This window comes from Solanum stenotomum, chromosome 9, assembly GCF_019186545.1.
Source record: "Solanum stenotomum isolate F172 chromosome 9, ASM1918654v1, whole genome shotgun sequence".
In the NCBI taxonomy this organism is placed as follows: domain Eukaryota; kingdom Viridiplantae; phylum Streptophyta; class Magnoliopsida; order Solanales; family Solanaceae; genus Solanum; species Solanum stenotomum.
The window spans coordinates 46,296,753-46,321,952 of NC_064290.1; the positions used below are offsets into that span (position 1 = coordinate 46,296,753).

The 25,200-nt window shown below is 34.1% G+C and overlaps 2 protein-coding genes across 3 annotated transcripts; both read right to left on the reverse strand.

The window, feature by feature from the left end:
- Positions 1–2,584: 2,584 nt before the first annotated feature.
- On the reverse strand, positions 2,585–8,776 carry LOC125877903 (ER membrane protein complex subunit 8/9 homolog). The gene is made up of 5 exons (XM_049559193.1): positions 8,469–8,776; positions 7,956–8,102; positions 7,783–7,845; positions 3,019–3,185; positions 2,585–2,915 (listed from the first exon to the last, which is right to left on the reverse strand). Exons 1-5 carry the CDS (start codon positions 8,673–8,675, stop codon positions 2,885–2,887), a joined length of 615 nt encoding a protein of 204 aa, XP_049415150.1. The 5' UTR covers positions 8,676–8,776; the 3' UTR covers positions 2,585–2,884.
- Positions 8,777–10,696: 1,920 nt separating this feature from the next.
- Positions 10,697–24,934, reverse strand: LOC125877887 (uncharacterized). 2 transcript variants are annotated; one of them, XM_049559175.1, is made up of 12 exons: positions 24,587–24,934; positions 23,769–23,897; positions 22,816–23,010; positions 21,541–21,588; positions 21,341–21,469; positions 19,737–19,861; positions 19,177–19,287; positions 13,956–14,064; positions 13,727–13,845; positions 13,205–13,358; positions 11,358–11,502; positions 10,697–11,047 (listed from the first exon to the last, which is right to left on the reverse strand). In XM_049559175.1, exons 1-12 carry the CDS (start codon positions 24,692–24,694, stop codon positions 10,992–10,994), a joined length of 1,428 nt encoding a protein of 475 aa, XP_049415132.1. In that variant the 5' UTR covers positions 24,695–24,934; the 3' UTR covers positions 10,697–10,991. The 2 variants fall into 2 exon arrangements, with proteins under 2 accessions (XP_049415132.1, XP_049415134.1); XM_049559177.1 differs by lacking the exons at positions 13,727–13,845; positions 13,956–14,064.
- Between the last annotated feature and the right edge of the window lie 266 nt (positions 24,935–25,200).

The window sequence follows — 25,200 nt, forward strand, 5'->3', positions numbered from 1 at the left end:
TAATATATATATATATATATATATATATATATATATATATATATATATAATTACTAAAATCTCAACCAATATTAATTTTTAAACCCCTAATTTCAATTGTATGGTGAATTTAATGATAATAACCTTACAACAATAATCCAACTTGTTTGAATGGTTGTTACCTATTATATTGTATTATACAATATTTTTTCGATTGTTAATTAAATTTTATTATACTATGTTTATGACTTTATGTCATTAAGTTCAGTGTTGTGTAGTGACGCAAAGTTCCATAACGATTGATTTTGTGTGATTGTGTCATTACATTAATCTTTTATCCTACATTTTTTTATAATATATTTTCCTTGTATCGTTCATTTCTTTAGGTTTATCCTTTAGATTGTTGAAGTATGACATTATATATGTAATGACGAAAAACGATACAGTCTATCCTTTAGAAATAATACTACTAATACAGTATGTCTTATTGAGTCTTACATGAGCAGAAGATGATGAATTGTACAAGGTATGAGTATATGAAAAGTATATTAATTAGCTCGACATCTCTCAACACAAACGGACATATTTTATATATATATATACTAGTTTTGGACACGTGTTGCACTTGAATCTCAACTAAGAATTGATTCTTGTAATATGAGTCATGTTAAACTGCATTGTTATGAGTATCACAAACTGTTTAGTATGGAAATACAAATTGAAATAAATGAACAATCAGCCTATTTGAGTGACTTCTTTGTTGATTGGCCAATGATTTTAGATATTCTCTGAACCTATAAAAATTGAGCAAGTAAATTAAGTTTGGTAGTATTAATTAATTACCCCTTCAATTTAGGGTCTTCACACTTTTAGAATAGTATATTTGAATTGTTGGAAGGTGCATGAAACAATCCTCTCTATTAATATGATTCAATGCAGCAAAAATTATCATCAACAGAAGGATTTTTCTTTTCTTTTCAACTTTTCTTTTATAGAACTTTTCTGTACAAAATTATTAATAGGGATAATTTTTAAGTGAAGGGTAAAACGGCCACATGTTTTTCGTACTTTCTTTTATAATCCTTTTAAAAAAGAACGTCTCATTCCTTTTTTGACAACTCTTTTATTCTAAGTTTTTGCATGATATGGTTAAGACCGCAATATTAAAAGGTATTTTGGTATTTTACATATCTTTAATTTAGGATCACAAGATTCAAAAATCTCTTACCTTTTTAAACATCGTGCCAAATTGAAACGGAGGGAGTACCTTTTTTGAATGGTGTGAGTGCACCAATTACTTCACCTCAAATTATATGTGTGTCTTACTACAAGATTATATGAACATAAATTAACTCGAAATGAATCGACGATATATATACCTTTTTTCCAATTGGGTTGTGAGTGCACGTGCACTCAATGGCTTCCGACTATACATATATACATACATATACGTCTTATAGAGCTTTACATGAATAGGAGAGAATAAAATGTAGCCAAAGATGACCTGCCGATACGTCATTGCAATATTGGGCTACAACATCTCGGCAAGTCATCCTTGGCTGCAATCCACTCCCTACCTCTTCATGCAATGACTCTCTAGACAATTTATGAGCAAAAAAGAGATCTCCACAAGTAGAATAGGAGAAAATGATTTATTATGGATCACAAATTTCATGTACCTCTTAGACTTACTCAATGGGCATACTTGTTGTGACTATTTATAGGCAAAGGAGGAAAAAAAAAAGGATGAGACAGAATTTATTCCTATATGTCCCAAAATAAACATGACTTATTGACTTTACCAAAAGTGGAAAATGCCCATGCCTAATGCATTGCACAACAAATTATAACTTTGAATATGGTCCAATTTGGACCAAAGGATATATAGAGTGGAAGGATAATATTGGACCACACATGTAAATAAAGTATTGGTTGAAGTGCTCCATTTCTCATCATAATGGAACCTGTTCAGATATTATGACTTTTGGTGGTGATGGGTGTGGGGTGGGGAGGGACGCAAACAATTTAATTTGGTTTGATTTTTCAGTTTGGATAGATTTTTACTCAAACTATGAAGACCCTACTATAGAAACGATCTAATGTGATTAAATGATCTAATGTGAATTGCTTCACCTACCGAGTTGGGTTTAGGTATCATTGCAACAAATCAAACAATTGATTAGAAATAATATCAGTATAACTAATTTCAAATTTTATTTAGTACTTTTTCATGTACAATTGATGATGTGATGCACTTGATACAAATGAGGGTATGATGCTTTCACAAGAAGACTTCCAACAAAGCATCTATATTCCTCAATGACTTGTATTATTATTATAGTTGATGCAAGATTGCTAGTAAAGAAGTTATTACTTTATGTATAAGTTGTAGTACAATGTTTGGTAACTAGTTAAAAAATTTTTTATTTATGCATAAAATTAATACAATATTTGATTTGCAATTTAAAGTTTTTGTATATGACAAATACTTGCATACCTAAGGAAATTGGTGTAGTATCTTTACACAGAGTAGAAAATGGAATAACTAATCTAACAAACTACCAAACGAATTGCATAAACTAAAAATTACCACCCATGAAACAAGCATGCAAAATGATTTAGTTCTAAATAAAAACTTATGGTTCCATTCAGTACAAAATTAAGTTGTGTTGCTCAAAAAAGCATGTTTGACCTATTAGAAACGCATAATTTTGCAACGATATGAACCCTAACTTCTAATAATATTCCAAAGCCATTAGGGAATTGATAATCTTCATAGGTCTGCAAATTCAGAGCCATTAGATTCTTTTCTCCATAAATAAACTCAGCAACTACGCGCGAGGGATAAACACCAAATACCACACGCGGTAACAACATGATAATTGTGTCATCCTCCGTAGACATTTCACTGGAAGAGTTCTGGATTCAGCCAGTCCCTACCAAAATGAATTAGCAGAAGAAGAAGAAATCATAAGTAAATTATCGAAAACAATGTGGATGTAAGCATAGTTCAAGCAGATAATTGTATGTAGCTGTTACTTGCTAATGTCATCCAGATGGTCATCGAAATCCACAATGTCCTTCCATTTCCCAGATGAGACATAGTCTAGTAGAACAATATTTGCAGATGGTTCTTTGATTTTCAGAGAGCCGCTTGCATCAGCTCCCGCTAGTTTCCAGCTCCTAGATGATTCCTTAGTGTAAAGCTGAATAATTAAAAAGAGCTAAAGTAAAGGAAACTACTACAATGACATGAATAACTTGTTCAAGACACAACTATAAAATCACAGCTTTATACAAGCAAGACAAGTAATTTTATACAAGCAAGACTAAATTATGAAAACACAAATAATTGCCAAGAACGAGCTTTAAAGTCAAGCAGAACCTGGACCTCTGAATTAGCTTGTAGTGCAATATGTAACACAATTATAAAAGTAAGGAGAACCAGATTAATACAGAGAATAGTGACATTGACAATCAAGTATCACAAATTGTTGTCCAACGGATTTCAAAATAATCACATCTAGCACCACCGGGAATATGTATGCAAGGGTGTGGGCCTAATGGTTAATGAAGAAGTTGAAATGACAGCGGAGATAAAAGACCTAGGCGCTTTCTTCCCATCTATCCAAGCCTTGGTGAACATTATTACCTGATACTTGTGTTGGTGAAAGATAGTACGTGCCCCGTGAAATTAGTCAACGTGTGCACAAACTGAACCGAAACCAAACACCACGATTACCCAAAAAAAACAAAAAAGTGAACTGCTGGAAATATTGGTAAAGGGGGCATCATAAAGAGAATCTGATTTAGATTATGCAAACAAAATAATTATCCAGCAATGCTTTATTGATAAGGAATTCCAAAACTACACCAAGAAGAATCTGAAGTTCAAAATTCTCAGGCCAGCGGTCTATTGGAACTCATCATAAGAAGCCAAGTACTCATACCAGATAGTTCTCTGTTTTTCACATGAAGATGAAAGCAACTGAACTTAATTTCATCTAACTAAGTTAAAGCAACTTTCTCCTCTGTTGCAAGATAAGCACGGTGATTCATCTTCATCCCATATTAAAACAGAGCAAATACGGTCCACTTCAAATTCAAACTTGGGTGCTGATATTGTTTTCCCCCTGAAGATGTTGCAATGGGCTTTCTAATTCTTTTTACATTCACGGGCAAATACAGAGATACCTCAAACTTGGCAGCAATTTTCAGATAGACACCACTAACTTTCATAGTGATTATTTGAACAATTCCACTTGACAAATATATATCTCGTGCACGCCTGTCACCAGCACGATACGTGCATGTCTACACCTAAATTTTAAGTGCATGAACACATAATTTTCGGTTGATATAACTTATATTAATTCCTTTTGTTTGTCATCCTCTCCGACCTGCTATGGTCGCCTTCAGATCTTCAATGATTGCCTCATCTCCTCCTTTTTTTTTAATCCCCTTTTTAACACCAATACTCAAAAGCAATTATCAGAAACAAAGCTAAGTTATTTAAACAAAATCAAACTCATCAATCAAATTTTTTGTAGGAAATGTTTTGACTGGCTTGCAATTCCTTTTGACTCAGCCAAGTAACATTGGATAACAAGCCCATCTTCATAAACACAACGGGAATATAGTTCAACAAACCAGATAAAAAAAGTTTGGGTCAAAGTCTTCAAACCCATCATTGAGCCATAACTAAATGAGTTCTCACTTTATTCATTGTACTTACCCTCAATTTTTCCACCTCAGAGGGTTCTCAACTTTCCATCTTTCTTGAACCCATCATTATGTTCATCTTTGTAGCCAAGAATGATTTCAAGAACAAGTTGTTCTCCTCAACAATGGTGTTATAGAAATGAACACATCTTCGATGGAAATACAAAGAGAATATCCAATTTTCAATCTCTTTGTTATCAAATGATATTGCCTTCGAGACCTTAACAAGAACCCTAAGGAAGAGTTTCAACTATTTAAGAATATAATGTATTTAGTGTCCTATATGGAAAATGATTGTGTAGAATATATCCATAAATAGGGATTTGATACCATCGGCCCAATCATGTTAAACCCTTGATGGTAGTGCTATGGTTTGGTCCAGAAAAATGGTCACCTGGTTTCGTTTTCAGGGACAAGCAGCTTTCTTGTGACCTACTTGTTTGCAATCCCAGCATTTGATTTCTTAATCAAAGCTGAGGTCCAATAGGATTTATGAGACCTACCTTGGTTACCACTCAGTATATTAGCATGACCACTAAAACCACCTGAATGACAAGATTGCCCATGTTTTTTTGTAAAAGAAGAAAAGAACAAATATATCATCGAACTATCAAAATGGCTCTGCCATGCCACTCGTTATTAGTTGTGCATATTTTTGTCATTGCCGTGACACAATTTGCACATTCGTGCCACTTACCACTAACAACTCAAATAGCCAGTTTAAATACCAATTTTTGGTTTAAAAATACCAAATTGGACACTAACATCAAATTAAACAGGCCACATCACTAACATGTCCCACTTATTTTAAACCCATCCCAATTAGCTTTAACCGCTCCATATTAGAACCCGACCCAGTAATCTTTTTACCCAAACCCATAATCCATTCTCCTCAATTCCCTTACTCGACCAGACCCAAATCCTTAACCCTAAACTCAGTTCTTTTGGTGATTGATCGGGAAAAAGACTATTGCCAAAGGAGGCTTCATAGCTTGTTTATAAAGGACAAAAGGAATAGCTCATAAAGGTTGGTTCTCTATTTAAATAATTATTTAAGGTGGTGGGTAGAGAATCTTTTAATTTGGGGTTTCTTGTTTTTGTCTATGTAAAATCATAGCTTACTATGTAAAGTTTCAGTGTTTTTTATGGTTTTGTTCCTTTCTTTTATGGCCCCAAAATGTGTTGTCATTCTAGAGTTTTTATATTCACAGATTTGCATAGCCTATGTATGTTGTTGATGTGGTCCCTCATTTTTTCCATTGCATGTGATCTTTATTGAAGTATGATTGACAAAGTGAAAGTGTGTTTCCACTATGGGGATGAATGAGTCTTTTCTCCTCAGTTATTCAATAGTAAGAAACTGGCGCACTTCTTTCATAAGTTTGACCCGAAACCTGCTTTCTTATAAAGATTCTTGTGAGGAGTTCAAGAAAGAGCTAGGGTTTATTAAAGCTAAACAATTGTTAGTAGCTAGCCCCGAGTAGGTACTATATTATTGATGGAGATGACGGTATTTTAGGGCTTTGCAGAGCCTTATTTGTCATGAGTTTGGAGTTATACACTTGTTTGCTGCGGATGAGACAAATTTGATCATCCATAATCATATCATTTTGCATCATATCGAAACATATCATGTAGACGTTGAGGTAGCATCTGATAATGAACATGTTATGGAGGACTATAATTGTGATTTTGAGTATGATGAAGGAATTGAGGTTATTAGTAGGTTGGAGAATTATAAGGGAGTTGGAGAAGGATATGACATTTTCTGATATTGTGGAAGGTAGAAGGATAATGAACTACTATGCAATCGCTAATAAGTATGGCTTGAGGACGGAAAAAATTGATATTTATGACTTGGATGGCCCTTTAGATATATTTCAAGATTATAATAATCATCCTTGAAGCTCCCATCTAACTTCTCAAGGGCCATCAACGTAGTCCTTTTAAGCTTGGATTTTGTCACATTCAGATTGAGATCAGTCTCCAATCTCCCTCTCATGTCCTTAACAGTGTACTTGGAATTGTTTTGTACTCCCTCCGTCCTGATTTAAGTGTCTTACTTTCATTTTTGATCTATCCCAAAAAGAGTGTCTCTTCCTATCTTTAGTAAGTTTTTCAACTCCAACACTCTTCTAGGCAAATTTAAGACCACAAGATTTAAAGGAATACACACATATTTAATTTAAGACCACAAGATTCAAATGTTTTCTTTATTTCATAAGCATTGTGGACAATCAAACTAAGACACTTAAATTGGGACAGAGGGAGTAGATTTTTCTTCAAGTTTTGTGCTAATGACTTCTCTTGGGTTTTTGTAACAAGGATCACAATTATGTTCTGATTTCAAGGTTTTGTTACTAAACCCAACCCTCATTTTAGCCTGTGAGATAGAGCATCTAAAAGGGCATTCCAAGTTCACAAATATACCAAGTCCTAGTGGGATCAGTTTTACAATCCTCAAGTTATACCCATTAGCCATTGCATAGTAGTTCATTACCCTTGGCACAGAGAAGTAGGATTATCAACTGCTTTTCCTTCGTGCCGACTGGATTAATTAGAAACAACGCAGATAGAATATAAAATAAGGATTTTTATTTGTTCACCCAGCAGAAATAGAACATGAAGATTATTGTGCACATACAGACTCAGATGTGAACTTGATTTCCTCGACTCCCATAATTATCAAAACAAAAGGGCAGAGTTCTATATAGTCAAATAGCAACACAAAGTTCTCTAGTAAATGGAAAAAGAATTAATAACCTTCCGCATTAAATAGAAACAAAAGAACTAAAGCAACCACATTATTCCAACTAACTTCATCACCAAGAAAAAAAAGGGACAGATATAGAAGAGAAACCATATGGCAGCTAGAATTATTCTCAAGGAATGTATAAACCATATATAGGAAGTTGGTCACGTAGTCACTAATGCTTAATGCACCAAAAGTTCAAATTTGAATGGCATAATGACTGAAATTTGGCATCAATAATAAACTGGAAGGGGTAAGAATATGAAGAAGAATAAAAAGACTTAATTTAGTTCAAAAGCCAATAGCTCATTAAAATGAAATGTGCATACCTGCATAACAGGACTCCTGTCTTTGCCCTCCTTCAGTAAAGCTTCAAGCTTCTTGTTATCCAACTGTAAAATACAAGATAGTGACACACATTAACCTCAAGCACATTGTTAACTTACAATTTAAAGATTGGAACATTCTGAATTGGACTATGTTGAGTAAGAAAAAAAGGTACCAGAAGTAAAGCAGCTTGAGGGAAATATTTGTAGATATGATCACCAATATTCTTGGCCACATTTCCGACCTCAAAATCATCAGATCTTTCATTTGCGTGAAAATAACCCACAATACTCAAACCTTTATCAGCATAGTACTCCTCAATCTATCCAAATAAAATTAAACAAGATAAGAAGAGACTTCCAAATAACTAAAACAAGTAGAAGGCATGGTATATATTTAGTTGAAAATTCTCCAAAAAACATCCCTTTATACTCAGTTCAAATTTATTATCCTACAGATATAGTGGATATGAACCCACATCTACAAGTATTAACCTGTAATTATTAGGCCTGGGTATCAAGGTGAGCCGAGCCCGAGCAATTCGTGTACTTCAATTTCATTATCACAACTATCAGTGTACTTCAGTTACTACTAAATACAAACCTAATGCTCAATTTCATTATCAAAACAATTAGTATACTTCAATTGCTACTAAAATCCACTTTATTTCAAAGGGACGGGAACTGACCATGATAAGTGAAATTTCGAGTGGTGGAAGTAAACCAATCTGAGAGTGGAACAACGGAACGGATTCGACAATTTCAACGTTGTCACCGTTGCCGGAGATTCGGCCAAGAAGAACACCGTTGACGGAGGAAGTCTTGTGCTTAAGGGCATGAAGGATTAACTTGATGTAGGCATTTTGATGAATCTCGTAATTCGATTCGCCACCCATCTCTTCAAACAATCACTCTGAGAATCCCTATTCCGGCTGCCGGCCGATCGAATCTGACTGCGTCTTTGACTACTCCGATGTACTTGAGAATTTCGGCTATAAATTTTATTTATGAGAGGAGAATATATATATATATATTTTATTTTTTTTTTAATATATTAAAGGATGAGAAATTTTTCATTTACTATTAATATTATCATTATTATAGTAACTATATAAAATATTAGTACTCAATTTAGTTTTTTAAAACATAATTAATAAGGATAATTTATATTTTATTCGTCTCAAATTATTTATTGTGAAACATCAATTAGAAGATTATTTTTTTTATTGTTATCTATGTCTTAAGATGTAATCTTTGTTTACTGAATTTCAAATGTATAATTGAGGTGTTTAGCTTTGATTTAAATATTATCATCGAATATAATTTGCATACAACTTGAACTTGTGTAAATAACTGTTTATGCTATTAAATCATTTAAAAAATAATTACAATTAATTCATTTAAGTAAGATTAGTAATGACTCCGGTAAGATAATAGATAAGGTAGGGTGAAAATTATTTACACCACAAACTTTGATTTAAAAATTTAATATTCTCCTCAACTTGAAAAATAATTATTCTCCCCCTTTTTTATGCAAAATCTTTTCTACCCTCGTTATTTTTAATTCTTCGTATATATATATTAAATTCAAAATAAATTAATATATTAAATTCAGATCATATTAAATTCAAAATAAATTTTTAAAAAATAAACATTGTGGATTAACAATATAAATTAATCAATTATATAAGTAATAAGTTCAATAAATACGAATTTAATTAAAATCCATTTTTTTTGTTGGATTAGTTCATTAATTTGAATTACAAATGATGAAACCACTTTGCTAAGCCAAAATTATCATCTTATTTTAGATGACCAATTCAGTGCTATATGTCAAATGGGCGTGTCATGCCAAGTTAAATGAAGAAGACGACAAAATCATGTCACATGTCAAAATAACATAGCATGCGTAGTCAAATTAAACTAATAGAAATACACCGTGTGTACAAGTAATGTGTTCCAACCAATCAAATACAGTTATGTCACTTTCAGTTTTATTGGCCGAAAAGAGTTTATAAGTTGATTTGAACACCACCATTAAAAAAAAAGGACCTTATGGTAAGAAAAAGAAAGGCCAAACACATATACAACCCCACTAACTTGCTCTCATTTTTCATTTTGGCACTCCAACTTAGTCTTGTTCCATTTTAACCCTTAAACTCCATTTTTTATGTACATATTTAACACGAAATACTATTTTTATGATTTCTTTATTTTTATATATATTCTTCAATTGCAGCTTCTTATTTTAAATCGACATGTGTCAATTAATTTTAGTTAAAAAAAAATTAACAAAAAATAATTTGTTTTAAAAAATAATAATTTCTTTTTAAGAGTTTTATGTATTTTTATGTGAAAAATAACCGACGAAATTGTGTTGATTTTCTTTCTTAAAAATCACCGACAATCCAACAAATTAAAGTCAATCAAGTTTTAACAATTTTTAGTAGTCTTATTAGCAATGAACAAGAGTCTTTTTTACTCGTATTGAAGATGAGTTTTTTTTATTCGTATTGATTTATATTAAAAATAAAAGGTGAGTATTTGCGTTAAATTTAGATAGCCTAGATGATAAGAAATAATAAATAAGTAGTGTTATTTAATTTAATTGAATGTTTAAGAAAGAAAATCAAAGAACTTTCGTCAATTTACTTTCATGCAAAAATACAGAAAAATCTCAAAAAATAATATTATTGTTTGAAAAAATTTATGTTCGTTTGCGAATGTTTAATTTTTTTACGAAAATTAACAGACACACGTCTATTTTTTAAAAATAAAAAATTGCAATTGAAGAACATAAATAAAAAAAAATCATAACAATTAGTATTAGTGTTTAAATGGTATAGAAAAAATGGAATTTAAGGGTTAAAATGGAACAAGGCTAAGTTGGAGTGCCAAAATGAAAAATGAGAGCGAGTTTGAGAGGTTGTGTATGTGTTTGGCCAAGTAATGACATGATCAAAATGCATCTCTTTTTTCCTGTTTTGCCAATTATCAATTGATTACAGGCCATGTTGTACAGAAATTGTTCTAAGGCCACAGGAAGAGAAAACAATACAAAGAATGTAGTGTTTTTGTGGTATCAATTGCACTTGTCCTTGAAAAGCTTTGCTACAAATGCAAACCATTGAGTGAAAAGCTTTCTCCAAAAAATTAGCAACATGACTATCTCTGATTTCGTTCATACTTTGCTCCTCTTGACTAGCTAGCTGTTATTTTCCGGACTTTCTTCTAGTTCTATGTCCACGTGATCGCTTCATATCTATATCTGAAACAAAAAAGTAAAAATTGCACATCGTCGTTAGATCTTTAACCCGGAAATGAATAAGATGTATAATGGCAATGGCTCATTATTAGAGCTGTATAGATGCTAATGAATCATCAAACAAGATTGCACCTAGTAACCGACCCGTAGTGATTTTAGCACTCGAATACACATCTGTTTCACTACATACTCCTTTTCCAGCCAGCAGCAGAAGAATAATGTGGCACGAAAATGAAGTTGATATGTTCTTGCTTACCGATAGATTGACTTATTTAATTGGACAAAAAGATGCGTTGTCGTATTAAGGACTTACCTGTCAATCTGCCAACATTGTACAAAGCTTCCTCAGCAATAGGTCTCCACTGTTCAGCACATGAATGACTTATTCCCAAACCAACACTAAGCCCTCTCAGTATTTGCAGAGTTCGAAGAATAGAGAAAAGTTCTTCTGGAAAAGCCTAACATCAAATAGAATTGTGTTCACATTTTGACTTTGGTACTCATATTTACCAAGTACATTTAACAAAATTAATCAGCAAATAAGAAAGGCCGGTGATACAAGGCGTCACTCACTGTACTAAGAGACACAAAGAACTTAAGAAGGTATGAGATCCACCTTATCATTTGTGGAGCATAATGCAAGAGAACAAAACAGACCACTTTTAAGTCACAGAAGCTAAAATCCAGATTTTATGGGACCTAATTGAGCTAGATTTTCAAAATTTTTAAGAGACTGAAATTCAGAATGATCCAGAGTCATTCTCATGACGGTTGGATATAATTGCATTTGCATCTCAAGTGAAAGACTTCCAATTTCGACATGATGTGGCTTTCCTCTTTTCTTCTTTATAGAGCACCACAATCATTCAAGAGACAACAATTCTAATGGAAACAATAAAAAGTTACTCAGCCTTTGCTGACCGAAGTCAAAAGGTTTTTCTCTTTCATGATTCTTGGCTAAACATTTCTCCATTATCATAAAGATTATGGAATTCTAGATTAGTAGCATGTCTAGTGTATGTATAGCAATCAAAGTGTAAACATGTGCAACAATGTCTTTTGAGTACTTAGTATTTGTTGTATGTTTTCCTTTGAAGCTTAATCATGGTAGCTATAAGTATTTGTCAATAGGCCATGGCTTCAACTTCAATATTTTAGTTGCCTTCCGCAGAATTTGTTCTAGAAGCTTATAAGAATTCGTCTAGAATAATGATTTGTGTAGTTGCATTTTAAGCGCAGGTGCAAAATGTGAAAGTAGTTACTATATTGATTTAGATGGTTGAAAGACATAGGGACTATGTTGTTCGGACTCTTCAAAAATGTTGCTGCACCCAATGTCCGATCCTCTAAAAATAGACTATTGTTGGAAGATCCGACATGCACCTGGTGCCATTTTTGAAGAGTCCAAGCAACATAGCCCAGAGACACAGATCTGTCTATTGAGGCAATAGATCAACAGTCTGCTAAGTTTATTTGAATGACCACGAACTATGTGGCCTTCTATCTCTATTGATTACAATATACTCCAACCAACACTTGAACCAAACAGCTCATTTTTTCAATTTACATGTCCTTATAACAAAATGCAAAGAATCTGTTATAACTTCCCATCAGAGGTTGCTTCACCCCACGTTATCTTTTTCTGTGGCGTTCACGCTTTTGAGCCGAAGCTCTAAATAAAGAGGAATTTCAGGTAATTATGTCAACATAGAGTTCAGCAATGAATATTGTTCTGCTAATTGCTAAGATTTACTTCTTGAAATCAATTCATCCTCCCAATCCCATCCTAAGCAAGTTATTAACTTTAAATGGAAAAGAACTCCTTTTGCATTGTCCCAAAATTATGATCACCTTCAGAAAAGATAAACTCTTCTCTATACTGTCTTCACTAATTCTCTAGTTCCTTATTAACAAAGCATCAACAAAGACCCGACGACTGATACAAGTTCAAATTCTTTAGTCAGGGTTATCAAAATATAGCTGTGTCAACTCTTGTCTTCAATATCCATCACTAATCAAACTGATGAACCTTAATGTGGAAGGTAGTATCATGTGGAAAAGATCATTAGATTCTTGAATGGTAAATGCAACCCTTGCTAAAAATGATTTAACATTGGGAATTGGTAAATACCATAAGTTGAGAGAGGAGGTACCGCGTACCTCAACTGCAATTTTTTTGACTAAAGATTCTTCCGAGAAAGGTTGCAGCATCTTTACACCAGGTGGTAATTTTGTGTCAAACATCCCTCGTGCCAATTTAAGCATTTCTTTCTGCTCATCCTCACATTTGCTTAGGGTGTCTATGCCAAGCTCCCTTTAATTCAAAGTGAGAAGTTCAAAGACTGGAAACATATCAGTACTAAAAGAATATAATTATGGCAACAACTTTAATTTTGTACTAGAGTAAAAACAAAAATCATTTCCATATTTGTTATCAGTGCCAAGAGTAGTTAGTTCGCTCCATGAAGTCGACTCCATTTTCCATTCTTCACACTTGAATAACTAGAACATAAACTACTACTATTTCCTTTGCTGTTTATCATGATTGTTTTCTTTGTTGGAAGAACATTTGTTATTTGAAGCTTTTGAGTTCTTCCATTTAGTATTTTGCATCATTTTGCTTCCTCAGGAAGAAAAATATTCTTGAATTTATAACAAGAGATTAATCGGAAAATTTCTCACTTAAAGCTTTCTCTGGCCCTAGTAGCATCGCCATCAGCAATAGCAAGAATAAGATTAGCATATCCAAGCCTGAGATTTTCGGGAAGATCCTTAACTTGTCCATAGTCCAGCAATGCAACCTTAATAAGAAAAGAATGTCATGATCCTTGTCAGAACTCTGAACAAGAACAATTATATATGATAACTGAGAACCTGATTGAAAGAAGAAAACGAAAAGATGCATACTTGCCTCAGCACCTTTGCAGATTAGAATATTCCCTGGATGAGGATCTGCATGAAAGAAACCACTCCTGAGTATCATTTGTCCATAAGCTAGGGACAAACTTTTAAGAATGTTCCTGCATGTAGAAGTAACAAATAAGAGAATAGTACCCCAGTTTACGATATTCTCATGCTGAAACAGAATGAGGATGAAATGATACTACAAACAATTGGAAACTACTAACTTAATAAATAGTAAATAACAGTACGGGGATAGAGAATATGTGTAGAAATAACTTAATTGAAAGAGTCATATTAAGAGAAAAAGGACTTCTCAATTCCTAAATTCTTTGAAAAGGAATAACAGAGTTCTGCATTATGAAGTGTTACTGAACAATAAGGCTCCTTTCCTGAGAAATTGCAACAGTTAATGTTAGCGGAAACGTGAAAATAAAGAACACGGAAGAGCAACAATATTATCCTACGTCCACCAGAGAACAACTGCATCAATATATATTTCACTCCAAAAGAATACAAGTGAACTACTATAAGAGAGAAAGAACTAAATGCCTTAGAAGATGAGAAGGCAAGACAGAAGTGTCTTACAAATGAATTAAGAGCTACCGATTTATAGGAATGAATTCTTCCTATTGATGTCATCCATGACATCACTATGTGTCAAAAGGTCAAGGTTTAATATGTGAAACCATTTTATGGTTTACTTAAATTTCACCTACAAAGTTACTATCTTGACCTTTTATTTTGTACCAATAAAGAATTATCTTCCTACCAAATCTTCACGTTAATTCATCTTGAATCTTGTAAATTCCTAGCCAAGTAAATTGGCACATGGAATTTTCATATCCATTGGGTTTGACCCCACAAGGACCAAATCAACTCTTTCAATCTCCAGTTTGGTTTGCATTCCAAGCATGCGCATGAACAATTCCGGCCAAAACCTCTAAGCTTACTTGGATATACCATTGTAAGAAACAAGAAGAATCAAACCTTTGTATAGACACTAGCTCAATCTAGCAGTTGTTTTCCCAGGGTTGCATCAGTTGATGCATATTCCCGCCAAGTCCTTGTAGTGTGCAACCTTGGAAAGCGGGACTATCTTGGTTAACATGTCTGAAGCGTTATAGTCTGTGATAACCTTCTCAACCTTGATAGTTCCCTGTTCAACGACATCACGAATGAAATGGAATCTGACATCAATTTGTTTGGGGCGCTCATGAAATCTTTGATTTTTAATCAAATGAATAACACTTTGACTATCACATCTTATAGTTGATTCCAGCTAAACCAAACTCAATTCTGCCACAAAACCTTTCACTAGATAGCTTCTTTCACTGCCTCTGTTGCTGCCATATATTCTGCCTCTGTTGTAGACAAACTGACAATCGACTGTAAAGCCGATTTCCAACTAACGACACTACCAACGAAAGTAAAGATGTATCCAGTTGTGGACCTCCTTCTATCAAGATCCCCTGCATTGTCAGAATCTACATAACCGAGAACTGAAATACCTTCACTTTTTCGAAAGGTTAGGCCGACATCAGAAGCTCCTTTGAGATATCTCAATATCCACTTGACAGCTTCCCAATGCTTTTTTCCTGGATTTGTCATGTACCTGCTTACCAGACTTACTGATTGAGCAATGTCTGGATGTGTGCACACCATAGCATACATTATGCTGCCAACTGTGCTAGCATAAGGAACCTTTGACATATGCTCCACCTCATCCATAGACTGAGGCATTTGTAACTCTGAAAGTTTGAAATGAGAAGCTAATGTTGTACTTATAGGCTTGCTCATATGCATATTGAATCTCTCAAGAACCTTTTTGAAAGAGTTGGTTGGTCCTTGTGGGGTCAAACCCAATGGAAGAAAATTCCATGTGTCAATTTAATTGGCTAGAAATTGATAAGATTCAAGATGAATTAATGTGAAAATTTGGTAGGAAGATACTACTTTATTAGTACAAAAATAAAAGGTCAAGATAGTAACTTTGTAGGTGAAATTTAGGTAAACCATAAAATGGTTTCACATATTAAACCTTGACATTTTGACACATAGTGATGTCATGGATGACATCAACAAGAAGAATTCATTCCTAGAAATAGGTAGCTTTTAATTCATTTGTAAGACAACTCTGACTTGCCTTCTTATCTTCTAAGGCATTTGATCTTCTTTCTCTTTTGTGATATTTCACTTGTATTCTTTTGGAGTGAAATAAATATTAGCGTAGTTGCTCTCTGGTGGACATAGGATCATTCTAATCCAAACCACATTAAATATTGTTATTCTTCCTTGTTCTTTATTTTCACGTTTCCGTTAACAAATGGTATATGAACTTCCACACATCAGAAAAGAATTACTTTGGTTTTATGTATTTCCAAATATTTTGTAGTAGAAGAAGAACAAGTAACGATGAATTCTATGAAATTTGACATAGGGCAATCTCGTTCAAAGTGCCCCTTCTTGTGACAGCCCCAACACTTCGCATTTTTCTTGTTCATACGAGACTTTGAACTATACGTTGATTTGCTCCTTCCCTGATGGCTAGGACGGCCTCTCACAAAGAGCCCACTAGCTTCATCACCTTTGTCTCTTTCAAAATGCCTCTGCACATCACAAGAGTTTAGTACTTGCTGCACTTGCTCAAAAGTGATAAGTTCCTTGCTTTGAAGTCAATGAAAATAGCAAAGCACATGTAAGCATCTCCTCATCCTTTTTAATTCCAGTAGTCTGTAAGTCCATCACAAATTTATTGAACGCATCTAGATGGTCCTGCAACAAAGTACCTGACTCCATCTTAAATGTGTGATGATGTTGTTGTAACAACATCCTTGTTGTCACCGACCGGTCTGAGTAAAGCCCTTCAAGCCTTTCCCATAATTGTTTGCCCGTCTCCTCGGTACTTGCAGTGTTATCAAAGGCGAAAAGCACAAAAAAGCTCTAAGGTCAGTGGGGGGCTTTAAGCACAAAGCGCAAATAAAGTGTGGGCTTTAATGAAAAAAGGCGCAAAGGGAGAAAAAAATACAAATGTATATGATTAGTCCAAGACTAATAATTATAAACATGAATGACAAATATATGACCAATGAAATTGTATTTTTTTAATTATAAAGTGAAATATCAATTGTTTAGTGTCAATTCTTCATAAGAGGCTCATTGGCAAGGAAAAGTTTGTCTTAGAGCCTTGATGACTACATTGAAGCGCACATAAAGCGAGGCGAAGCGCTCAACACGTTTTGAGCCTCGCTTCAGGGCTTAAGCGTGCTTAAAGCGCTCCTTTGATAACACTTGGTACTTGTACTCACTTCACAAAGCACGTTAGGTGCAAGGGACAGTTGGATTACACTCAATGCATCTCCTTCAATCTTCTTCTTGTCGGAATCCGATGTGTTATCGAGGTACTTTCCGTCAATAGCATGGATTGAACCTTTCCTCCGCAGTATCGCCATCATCTGGATCTTCCAGATATTGAAGTTGTTGCGCCCACTAAATCTATCAATTTCAAACTTCAAGGAACTCATCGTTACTTATTCTTCCTCTTCTACTACAAAGTATTTGGAAATACAGAAAACCAAATTAATTCTTTTTTAATGTGGAAGTTCAGACTGTGATGCAATCACAGAGCATACTCAGATAGAACCTTGGCTATGATACCAATTGTTAGCGGAAACGTGAAAATAAAGAACAAGGAAGAAAACAATATTTAACGTGGTTTGGATCAGAATGATCCTACATCCACCAGAGAACAACGACACCAATATTTATTTCACTCTAAAAGAATACAAGTGAAATACTAAAAGAGAGAAAGAAAATCAAATGCCTTAGAAAATGAGAAGACAAGATAGAGGTGTCTTATAAATGAATTAAGAGTTACCTATTTATAGGAATGAATTCTTCCTATTGATGTCATCCATGACATCACTATGTGTCAAAATGTCAAGGTTTAATATGTGAAACCATTTTATGGTTTACCTAAATTTCACCTAAAAAGTTACTATCTTGAGTCTTGACCTTTCATTTTGTACCAAAAAAGAATTATCTTCCTACCAAATCTTCACATTAATTCATTTTGAATCTTGTCAATTCCTAGCCAAGTAAATTGGCACATGGAATTTTCATCCATTGGGTTTGACCCCACAAGGACCTAACTAACTCTTTCGGTTAACATGGCCAAAACCTGAGAACTTCAAAAGGTCAAGCAAGTTTGTGTGCTGGAACATTTTAATACAACCAACATATCAATCTATGTAGCATTTGATAATATACTTTATGTTCTTCTAAAGTTATGTGGTGAGCCATTGTCGAAACTTCTTCTGGTGTAGAAGGGAGATGTCAAAGAATCTCATCTCAAACAAGTCAGGAGAGGTGTAAAATGGAATCTTTCATGAGATAAGTGACAGCTGTGACGTAATCACCAAGAACAAGGCTTGCGATTATCATAATTTATCCTAACTTAAGAATAATTTGGAAACCAGTTTTTTTGGATTAATTTTATGAAAGCATTTGAGAGAGCACTCCAACGTAAGAGCGCGTGGAAAATGAGCTAAAAAATCTTGGAGATGCCTTATAGACGTTTTAACGTGCTTGTGACCAAGTTGGAAGATGATCTGGAGCCAAAGTTAGAGCCTAGGTATGGAGCTTGGCGCAAATCTGCACTACCGCGACGCAGAAAAAATAATGCTGACCTTGGCGCCACTCTGCCACAAAATGAAGAAAGTGTGCTGCCAACCTAGCACAAATCTGTGTCAATCCTAGGCAGAATGTCCCACCTAGATTTTTTTGGGACAATCTTGATACTTTTATAATGATCCCAAATATACAAGATTCGTAGCCACCCTAAAGGGATTCTTCAGTGTGCTTTGATGATCATTTTCAGATTACCGAGAGAGGAATATCTTCTCCTTTGTTTTTTGAACAACTCCTGATTTTCACAAGGTAATTCATTTCTATACATGAGATTGTGGGGTTTAACTAAAATTTAGGCCAGATTTCCTGAATTAATCTGGTGTTTGAAGTGTTTAACAAGGTTTTCGGGTTCTATATGGATTATTGCGTTAGTTTCACTCAACGCATATCTTTATTTGCTTAAATTGCATTCATAAGTTAAATATTGCATCCGCTATAGCCAATGTTATCAGTTTAATTTAGCAGAGATAACAAATATGCCAGAGACAGTAACCTAAACTAATTTAGAAGCCAAATTCACTCTGAGAAATATAGGTTCTTACTGCCTTGCTACTGCTGCAATTTTACCATCTGGACTGATTCCTCTCTTTGCCATTTCATCTCCCAGCTTCAGAATTGGGGTTCCATCAATATATTCCATCACTAGGACCCTCCTTTTAAAAATATTAAGGAAAGAACAGATTATTAAGGTAATCTGAAAAGAAAGTTACGCTCAAGCTGTAAAGTTCATATATCCAACAGAGAGTAGAAACAACCTAATCGAAAAGTTAATGAACCTAGCGAACATCTATATGTTGTTGGAATGATGAAAGCAAACAAGATGTGAGACAGCACACTCATCGGAAGTTTTACAGTGGCTTGAGCTAACATATGAACCTTGTGAGTTGCGACAATAAGAACAAAAGGACATGCAAGATTATTGAACAAATAACAGAGAAGCATCTTACGAAGCAAAACAGTTACAGTAATGCATAATCAGTTTCAAACAATCTCTTGATCCACCTCATTACAGCAAGACATCTCAAATGTCCGTTGAAGATCAAATCTACCAATATTTAGATATGAAAACATCAACTAGTCAAATATTCCACAGAGAGCTCACCTTGTAACAATATCTCGAATCACCTGTGGAACCATAACTGGGGACTTTTTGTTATTTTCGTAGAGAAAACGCCGAATTCTATTCATTGCATCAGCCTCTCTCAAAAAGTTGAATTCATATCCGATCTAATATGTAATAAGTGAAACCAGTTTGTTAAAGCAAGAGGACAAGCAAAATCAATGTTGTACTTAATCTAAGCTGAAATAGGATATGACAAGGCAAATACCAAGTTGCATTTCACGCCATGAGCAAACAACTGAGACGAGTTGTCTTTAAGGACATTTGTGACAAACAACAGATATCATCAAAGTAATTCGTGATCATACCATCAATACAGATCATAATGCACCATCCAGCTAATTGAAACTACCTATAAAGCAGACTTACATTGCATGAAGCATTTGGTATTACTGTACCAAAGTATTTCCTCAATATTTAGATGAACAGAAATCTACAATGGCTACGAAGAGCCATCTTTCATACAAAAGTTATCTTAGAAGAGAAAAAAATGATGTTTATATCCAGTGAATGAAGTAGGAAATTTTCAGGTGTCAGAAAATATTCCGCAATGCAACATAGCCACATTTCCTTCCACCTAATTTGGCTGGCCTCTGGAGGCAAAATGCAAAACTGCTACTGTGTGGCAAGCAATAAGTTATAAATTTGGGAAAATAATGCTTCCATGGAAGAAACAATATCTTTTACCTTGATAGATAGTGTATTGGAAGACCTACCCATGTCCTTTCTCCCCATCCTACACAAGGTGGAGAAACAACTATTGATGATTACGTTTTAACTTCTTATGGGGTGGATGTGGACGGCATAAGAAATTTCATCTCATAGAGGGGAGAAAATAATTATGACAAAAGTAGAGCAGGATAATGGGTGGGAAATATGGAAATTCACAATACATGTATTATTTGAATGGCAATGAATGACACAGTCGAAGCTAGGATTTCAACTATATGCGTTCTGAATTCCACAATGACGATTTGAAGTGATAATAACTTGGTTCTAAATTTAATATTTGTAAGTATTTAATGAATTTATTAACACAAATACACTATTTGAGACAATCTATTGGGTTCGGCCAAACCCGCATGCGGGCTACTAGTTCAGCGCATGAGAAAGGTAGGTATGCTCTAGAGTACTATGTTTCTAGGGAAAACATCATTAATGCTAAATATGGAGTCACGAACATCTGGTTGTCACAGAAGTTCACAGAAAACACATGGCTGTAAATTAGGAAACATATTAGAAATTCGTACCCAGAATTTGAGTCTTACTCATTAAGGTAGGTTTTAACTTTTAAGGCTATCACTAGAAATGATAAAGAAAATAACAAGCTCTTATTGGAAAAGGTAATGAAGATCACATTGGGAAAGAATTATGGAAAATAGAAGTCCCTCCTAGTGACTTGATACAATTTATTAGTTCCCAAGATAGAAACTAGGAACAACTGAATATTGATGTAAATATTTGTAACATGCACCTCCTTGGTGCAGTTATTTAATGAAATTACGTTTTACCTTCTTCTGGCTAAAGAGAAACAATAGATGATGCACCTGTTTCTCAAATAATGCATATACAGAAATTTTATGCACCTGTTTCTCAATTTCCTTTGTCAAAGAGTATATATCGAATTTTATATCTATCTTCTGCAAGTATAGTGCAAAAGCTTGCAAGTTGTGGATATCGGTCATCATCAGCTCTTGGACCCCAGGGTGTTGCACCTTGAGTAGACAATAATTTTAGAACCTTATGATCACAAAAAACTGCCAAGTTATGAGTCAATTTCTCTTACCTTGACAACAACATCATTTTTGTCACCTTTGAGTCTTGCTCTATGAACCTAATTCCAAGTAGAGAAAACACAAGTTGAACCACTTAGGATCAAAGTAATATTAATTCCTCTATATAACTAGAATACAGCTCAAAGATACAACATTTAGAAATAATCATTTATCTGACTTTAAACTGCCTTACAGGTCCAAATCATTTGGCCTTCAAAGCCATGTATCACACTGGTTTTAAGGTTAAAGCAGTTGACAAGTAAGGAGAACAATAGAAAATGAATATTTATTCATTTATGAACAGATACACACACAGCTTTAGTAGTGCTAGACGATGTCCTAAGAAACTATTTCAGCTGAAAGTTTCCTCAGGATTAAACAAACCTCCATCTTGTTAGAAGGAGCAAGAACAACAAAACTTGATTAAAGAAATTAGCAAGTTAGGAAAAGAAAGAAAGTATCAGTGTATAGTCTACTGGTTGAACTTATTGAAAAGAAGTACTAGCATATATTTTGTGGCATGTTATATATATAGAGATTTAAAAATGGCTCATTATTCATTTTTTTTATTGGTATATTTCTCATCTTCATCATCATGAGTCATGATCATGGTTGTACTTGTCATCACTTGCATGTTAGCTATGAACAAATTTTGCACTTAACAAAAAGGATTCATGCAAGGAGCCACATTTCCATACAATGCCACATGTAAAATATACAAAAAATTCTTTTGAAATATATATCCTTCATTGCCAACAAAAGCTACTGTTGTTGTTGAGATAGGGCTAAGGCCCTACATAAGCCATAAAAATTAAGAATGTACTAGAGATTGTTAGACATTATAATATATCAGCCACAGCTAAGATTGAAAAACTTGTTCGGTATATCTTAGGCAGTTTCCCTTGCCTAACATGTAAGTGGCAATGTTTTTGCCATTATTGCTGGAAATAGGGTGCTGTTGTGTCTATTACGAGCCTATTATGTTCCACAACCTATTAGTGGAAATTAATTTCCAGGTAAAAGCCCATGAAAAAAGAGTTGGTCCGAATTCGAGTGAAAATTTTGCAGATCTAAAATAAATAAATAAATGTGTCACCCCTGTAATAACTTAGACTTTTAGATATGATAGTCACACACTTCAACAAATCTAAATGTATTTACTATCTGAAAGGTCGATATTTTTAACAACTGTTTGAACAACATGAAGTTTCTAGTCAACGTTTGAAGAAATTTTTGTCGCTCTACAATGCGCTTTAGTAATGCTTTAGATCAAGCTTAACAGTTACCTGTGCAATAGAAGCAGAACCGAGAGGATCGACATCGAAACTTTCAAACAATTCATCAAGATTCTGATCCAATTCCTTCTCCAGCACAGCCCTGATCACATTGTACGGTGTAGCAGGCGCTTGATCACATAGAGTAACTAACCTTCTCACCCATGCAGCAGGGGCCAAGTCTGGCTTCCCAATTAGTTGAGCAACCTAATATTAATATTAATATTAATATTACCATCACCATCCACATAATTAGATCTCACTCTCAAACCATATCTTAAGATGAATTATGAGTTGTGAAGCCAGAACTTAAACCCTCTTGATCATTCTTTTTTCTAATAACAGAGAACTTCCCATGAGCTAATGGTCCATGGTTCGAAACTCAGTGGATTATGAGTCCACCCCTCTACCCCCTTCCATTTACATAACAGGAATTTGCTTGCGGCAGGGTTGGAACCCGTGACGTGCGCCTAAACCACACATCATGGGTGCGCCACACCTCTTACCACTAGACCAAATCCCTGAGGTTAAACTATGGAAGCAATACAACAATCTCATAAGCATTATGATAAATAGAGCACAGTAGTACATGCTGCAGTCAACACAGACTAGTGCACATATTCCAATATAACCGCATAAACTTAATCAAATTTATTATAAAAGAAAACACTAAATGCAGGAATCTTTTCCTTGTAGAGTTAATAAACAACGAAGGACCATTAACACTTAACAGCTTGTTTGGGTTGTTGCTACCATGAATTCTTTCTCTTTCTTTTACGCCTTTTGATTACTTCCTTTGAGTTGAGGCTCTATTGGAAACAAACCTAAAAGGAAGGGATAAGGTCTTTCTACATCCTACCCTCTCCACACTCCACTTGTTGTTGTAATAAACAACGATAGTTGTTTGAGATTGAATCAATTCTATATTAGGAAACAAAAAATGGGAAGCTGGTTATGGATTATACCTTTAGGAAGAACCCACCAAGGTCAGAGCACATATTATATATCTTCTCAGCTGCAACCTCATGCTGCCTCTCCCACATTGCTTCTTGTTTTTGCACATTCTTTTCAAAGCCAACTCTTAATTGAAACACCTAACAAAGTGCAAATTAAAATCTAAAATTTACTTCAATGAGCCAAATGAACCAACAAACGCCTCGTTCATATCACAAAGAGAAATTAACAAAAAAAAAATAAAGATTTTAAGAAAACAACAGAATAGTCCATTCCCAAATTCACTCTTCTACATTAATCATAGATGTAACAATTGTGAAATTAGACCATCTAATTTGTAGAGTTTAATATCATTTTGTATATCTATCCTAAAATTCTTCAAATTATAAAAATAATTAGGCATAATACGTAAACAGACACTTAAACTTGGCCTTAGTTGACAAATAAACATATCTAGACACCTCAACTTTGGTTTCAACGGTCAACTCAACACTCCAACTCGTCTCTCCCAGTCTCCTGTGTCTCATCGACATCCGACACCGACATGCCACAAAATTTTATAAGTGTCTAGATGATAATTTTGTAATTTTGATTGCTCAACTGATACAATGGACACGAGTTGAGGTTATGTAGATGTACATACTAAAAAAGTTAAATTATTTTTTTTTAAAAAAAGTGGGGTATGGGAAATGGAAATGAGAAAGTAGAACTCAATTCAGTGCCACTGTTTACTAAAATTTGGGGAAAATGGGACTGATAGATATCACATTAAAAATGAATCAGTTCCACTAACAAAATCAAAACTTGAGAAAAAAAATGAAGAGGGTACCTTATAACCAGTATATATATCTACTGCACGAACCCAAAACTGGAAAGAACGTTGCCAAGGTCTGAAACAAGCAGATACCTTTTCTTGAAAATCAGATTGAACACTCATTGTTTCTCTGTAAATTCTATTGTAGCCTCTATAAGGTTAAAGAAACCATTTTTATGCCTAATACTTTCTTTAGAGAGCCTCCATAGCTCAATTTTGCAAGAAATTTGAAGGGGCATTAATAGCCATTCACCCATTATATTCTTTTTTCTTGTGGCTGGAAAAAATTACTGGGATATCCGTTCTTAAAATTTGTTAAATGGGGTTGCTGAAATACTTGTAACTTGTAAGGAGTAATGATTTTCTTGGATTTTGGTTTGGAGATTGAAAGAGATGGGTGTGTTATATAGTTGTGTGAGTGTTTTTGTGAAGTATATATTTCAGCAGGGTAAAGCGCGATAATTCATAACCTCATTAAAATTATGAATGATAATTTTTTTTAATATTTGCATATTAGAAATTTGATAGTGTCACATATATTAAGAACTTGAAAGATTGTAAAATTGTTTTTTTTAATGAATTTTATCTTTAACATATTTTTAATTATAATACTTATTATTTGATAATCT

What these genes read in the sequence shown, in the direction of transcription:
- LOC125877903 (XM_049559193.1), bottom strand. Translation starts at nt 8,675, where the DNA reads ATGGGTGGCGAATCGAATTACGAGATTCATCAAAATGCCTACATCAAG. An exon ending in CTCAAGCTGCTTTACTTCTG is followed by an intron (nt 7,846 to 7,955) that starts GTACCTTTTTTT and finishes TGTATTTTACAG; the next exon opens with TTGGATAACAAGAAGCTTGA. An exon ending in ACAGGAGTCCTGTTATGCAG is followed by an intron (nt 3,186 to 7,782) that starts GTATGCACATTT and finishes TTAATTATTCAG; the next exon opens with CTTTACACTAAGGAATCATC.
- LOC125877887 (XM_049559175.1), bottom strand. Translation starts at nt 24,694, where the DNA reads ATGAGTGTTCAATCTGATTTTCAAGAAAAGGTATCTGCTTGTTTCAGA. An exon ending in AAAATGATGTTGTTGTCAAG is followed by an intron (nt 21,470 to 21,540) that starts GTAAGAGAAATT and finishes TGTCTACTCAAG; the next exon opens with GTGCAACACCCTGGGGTCCA. An exon ending in TAATCTGCAAAGGTGCTGAG is followed by an intron (nt 13,846 to 13,955) that starts GCAAGTATGCAT and finishes TTTCTTATTAAG; the next exon opens with GTTGCATTGCTGGACTATGG.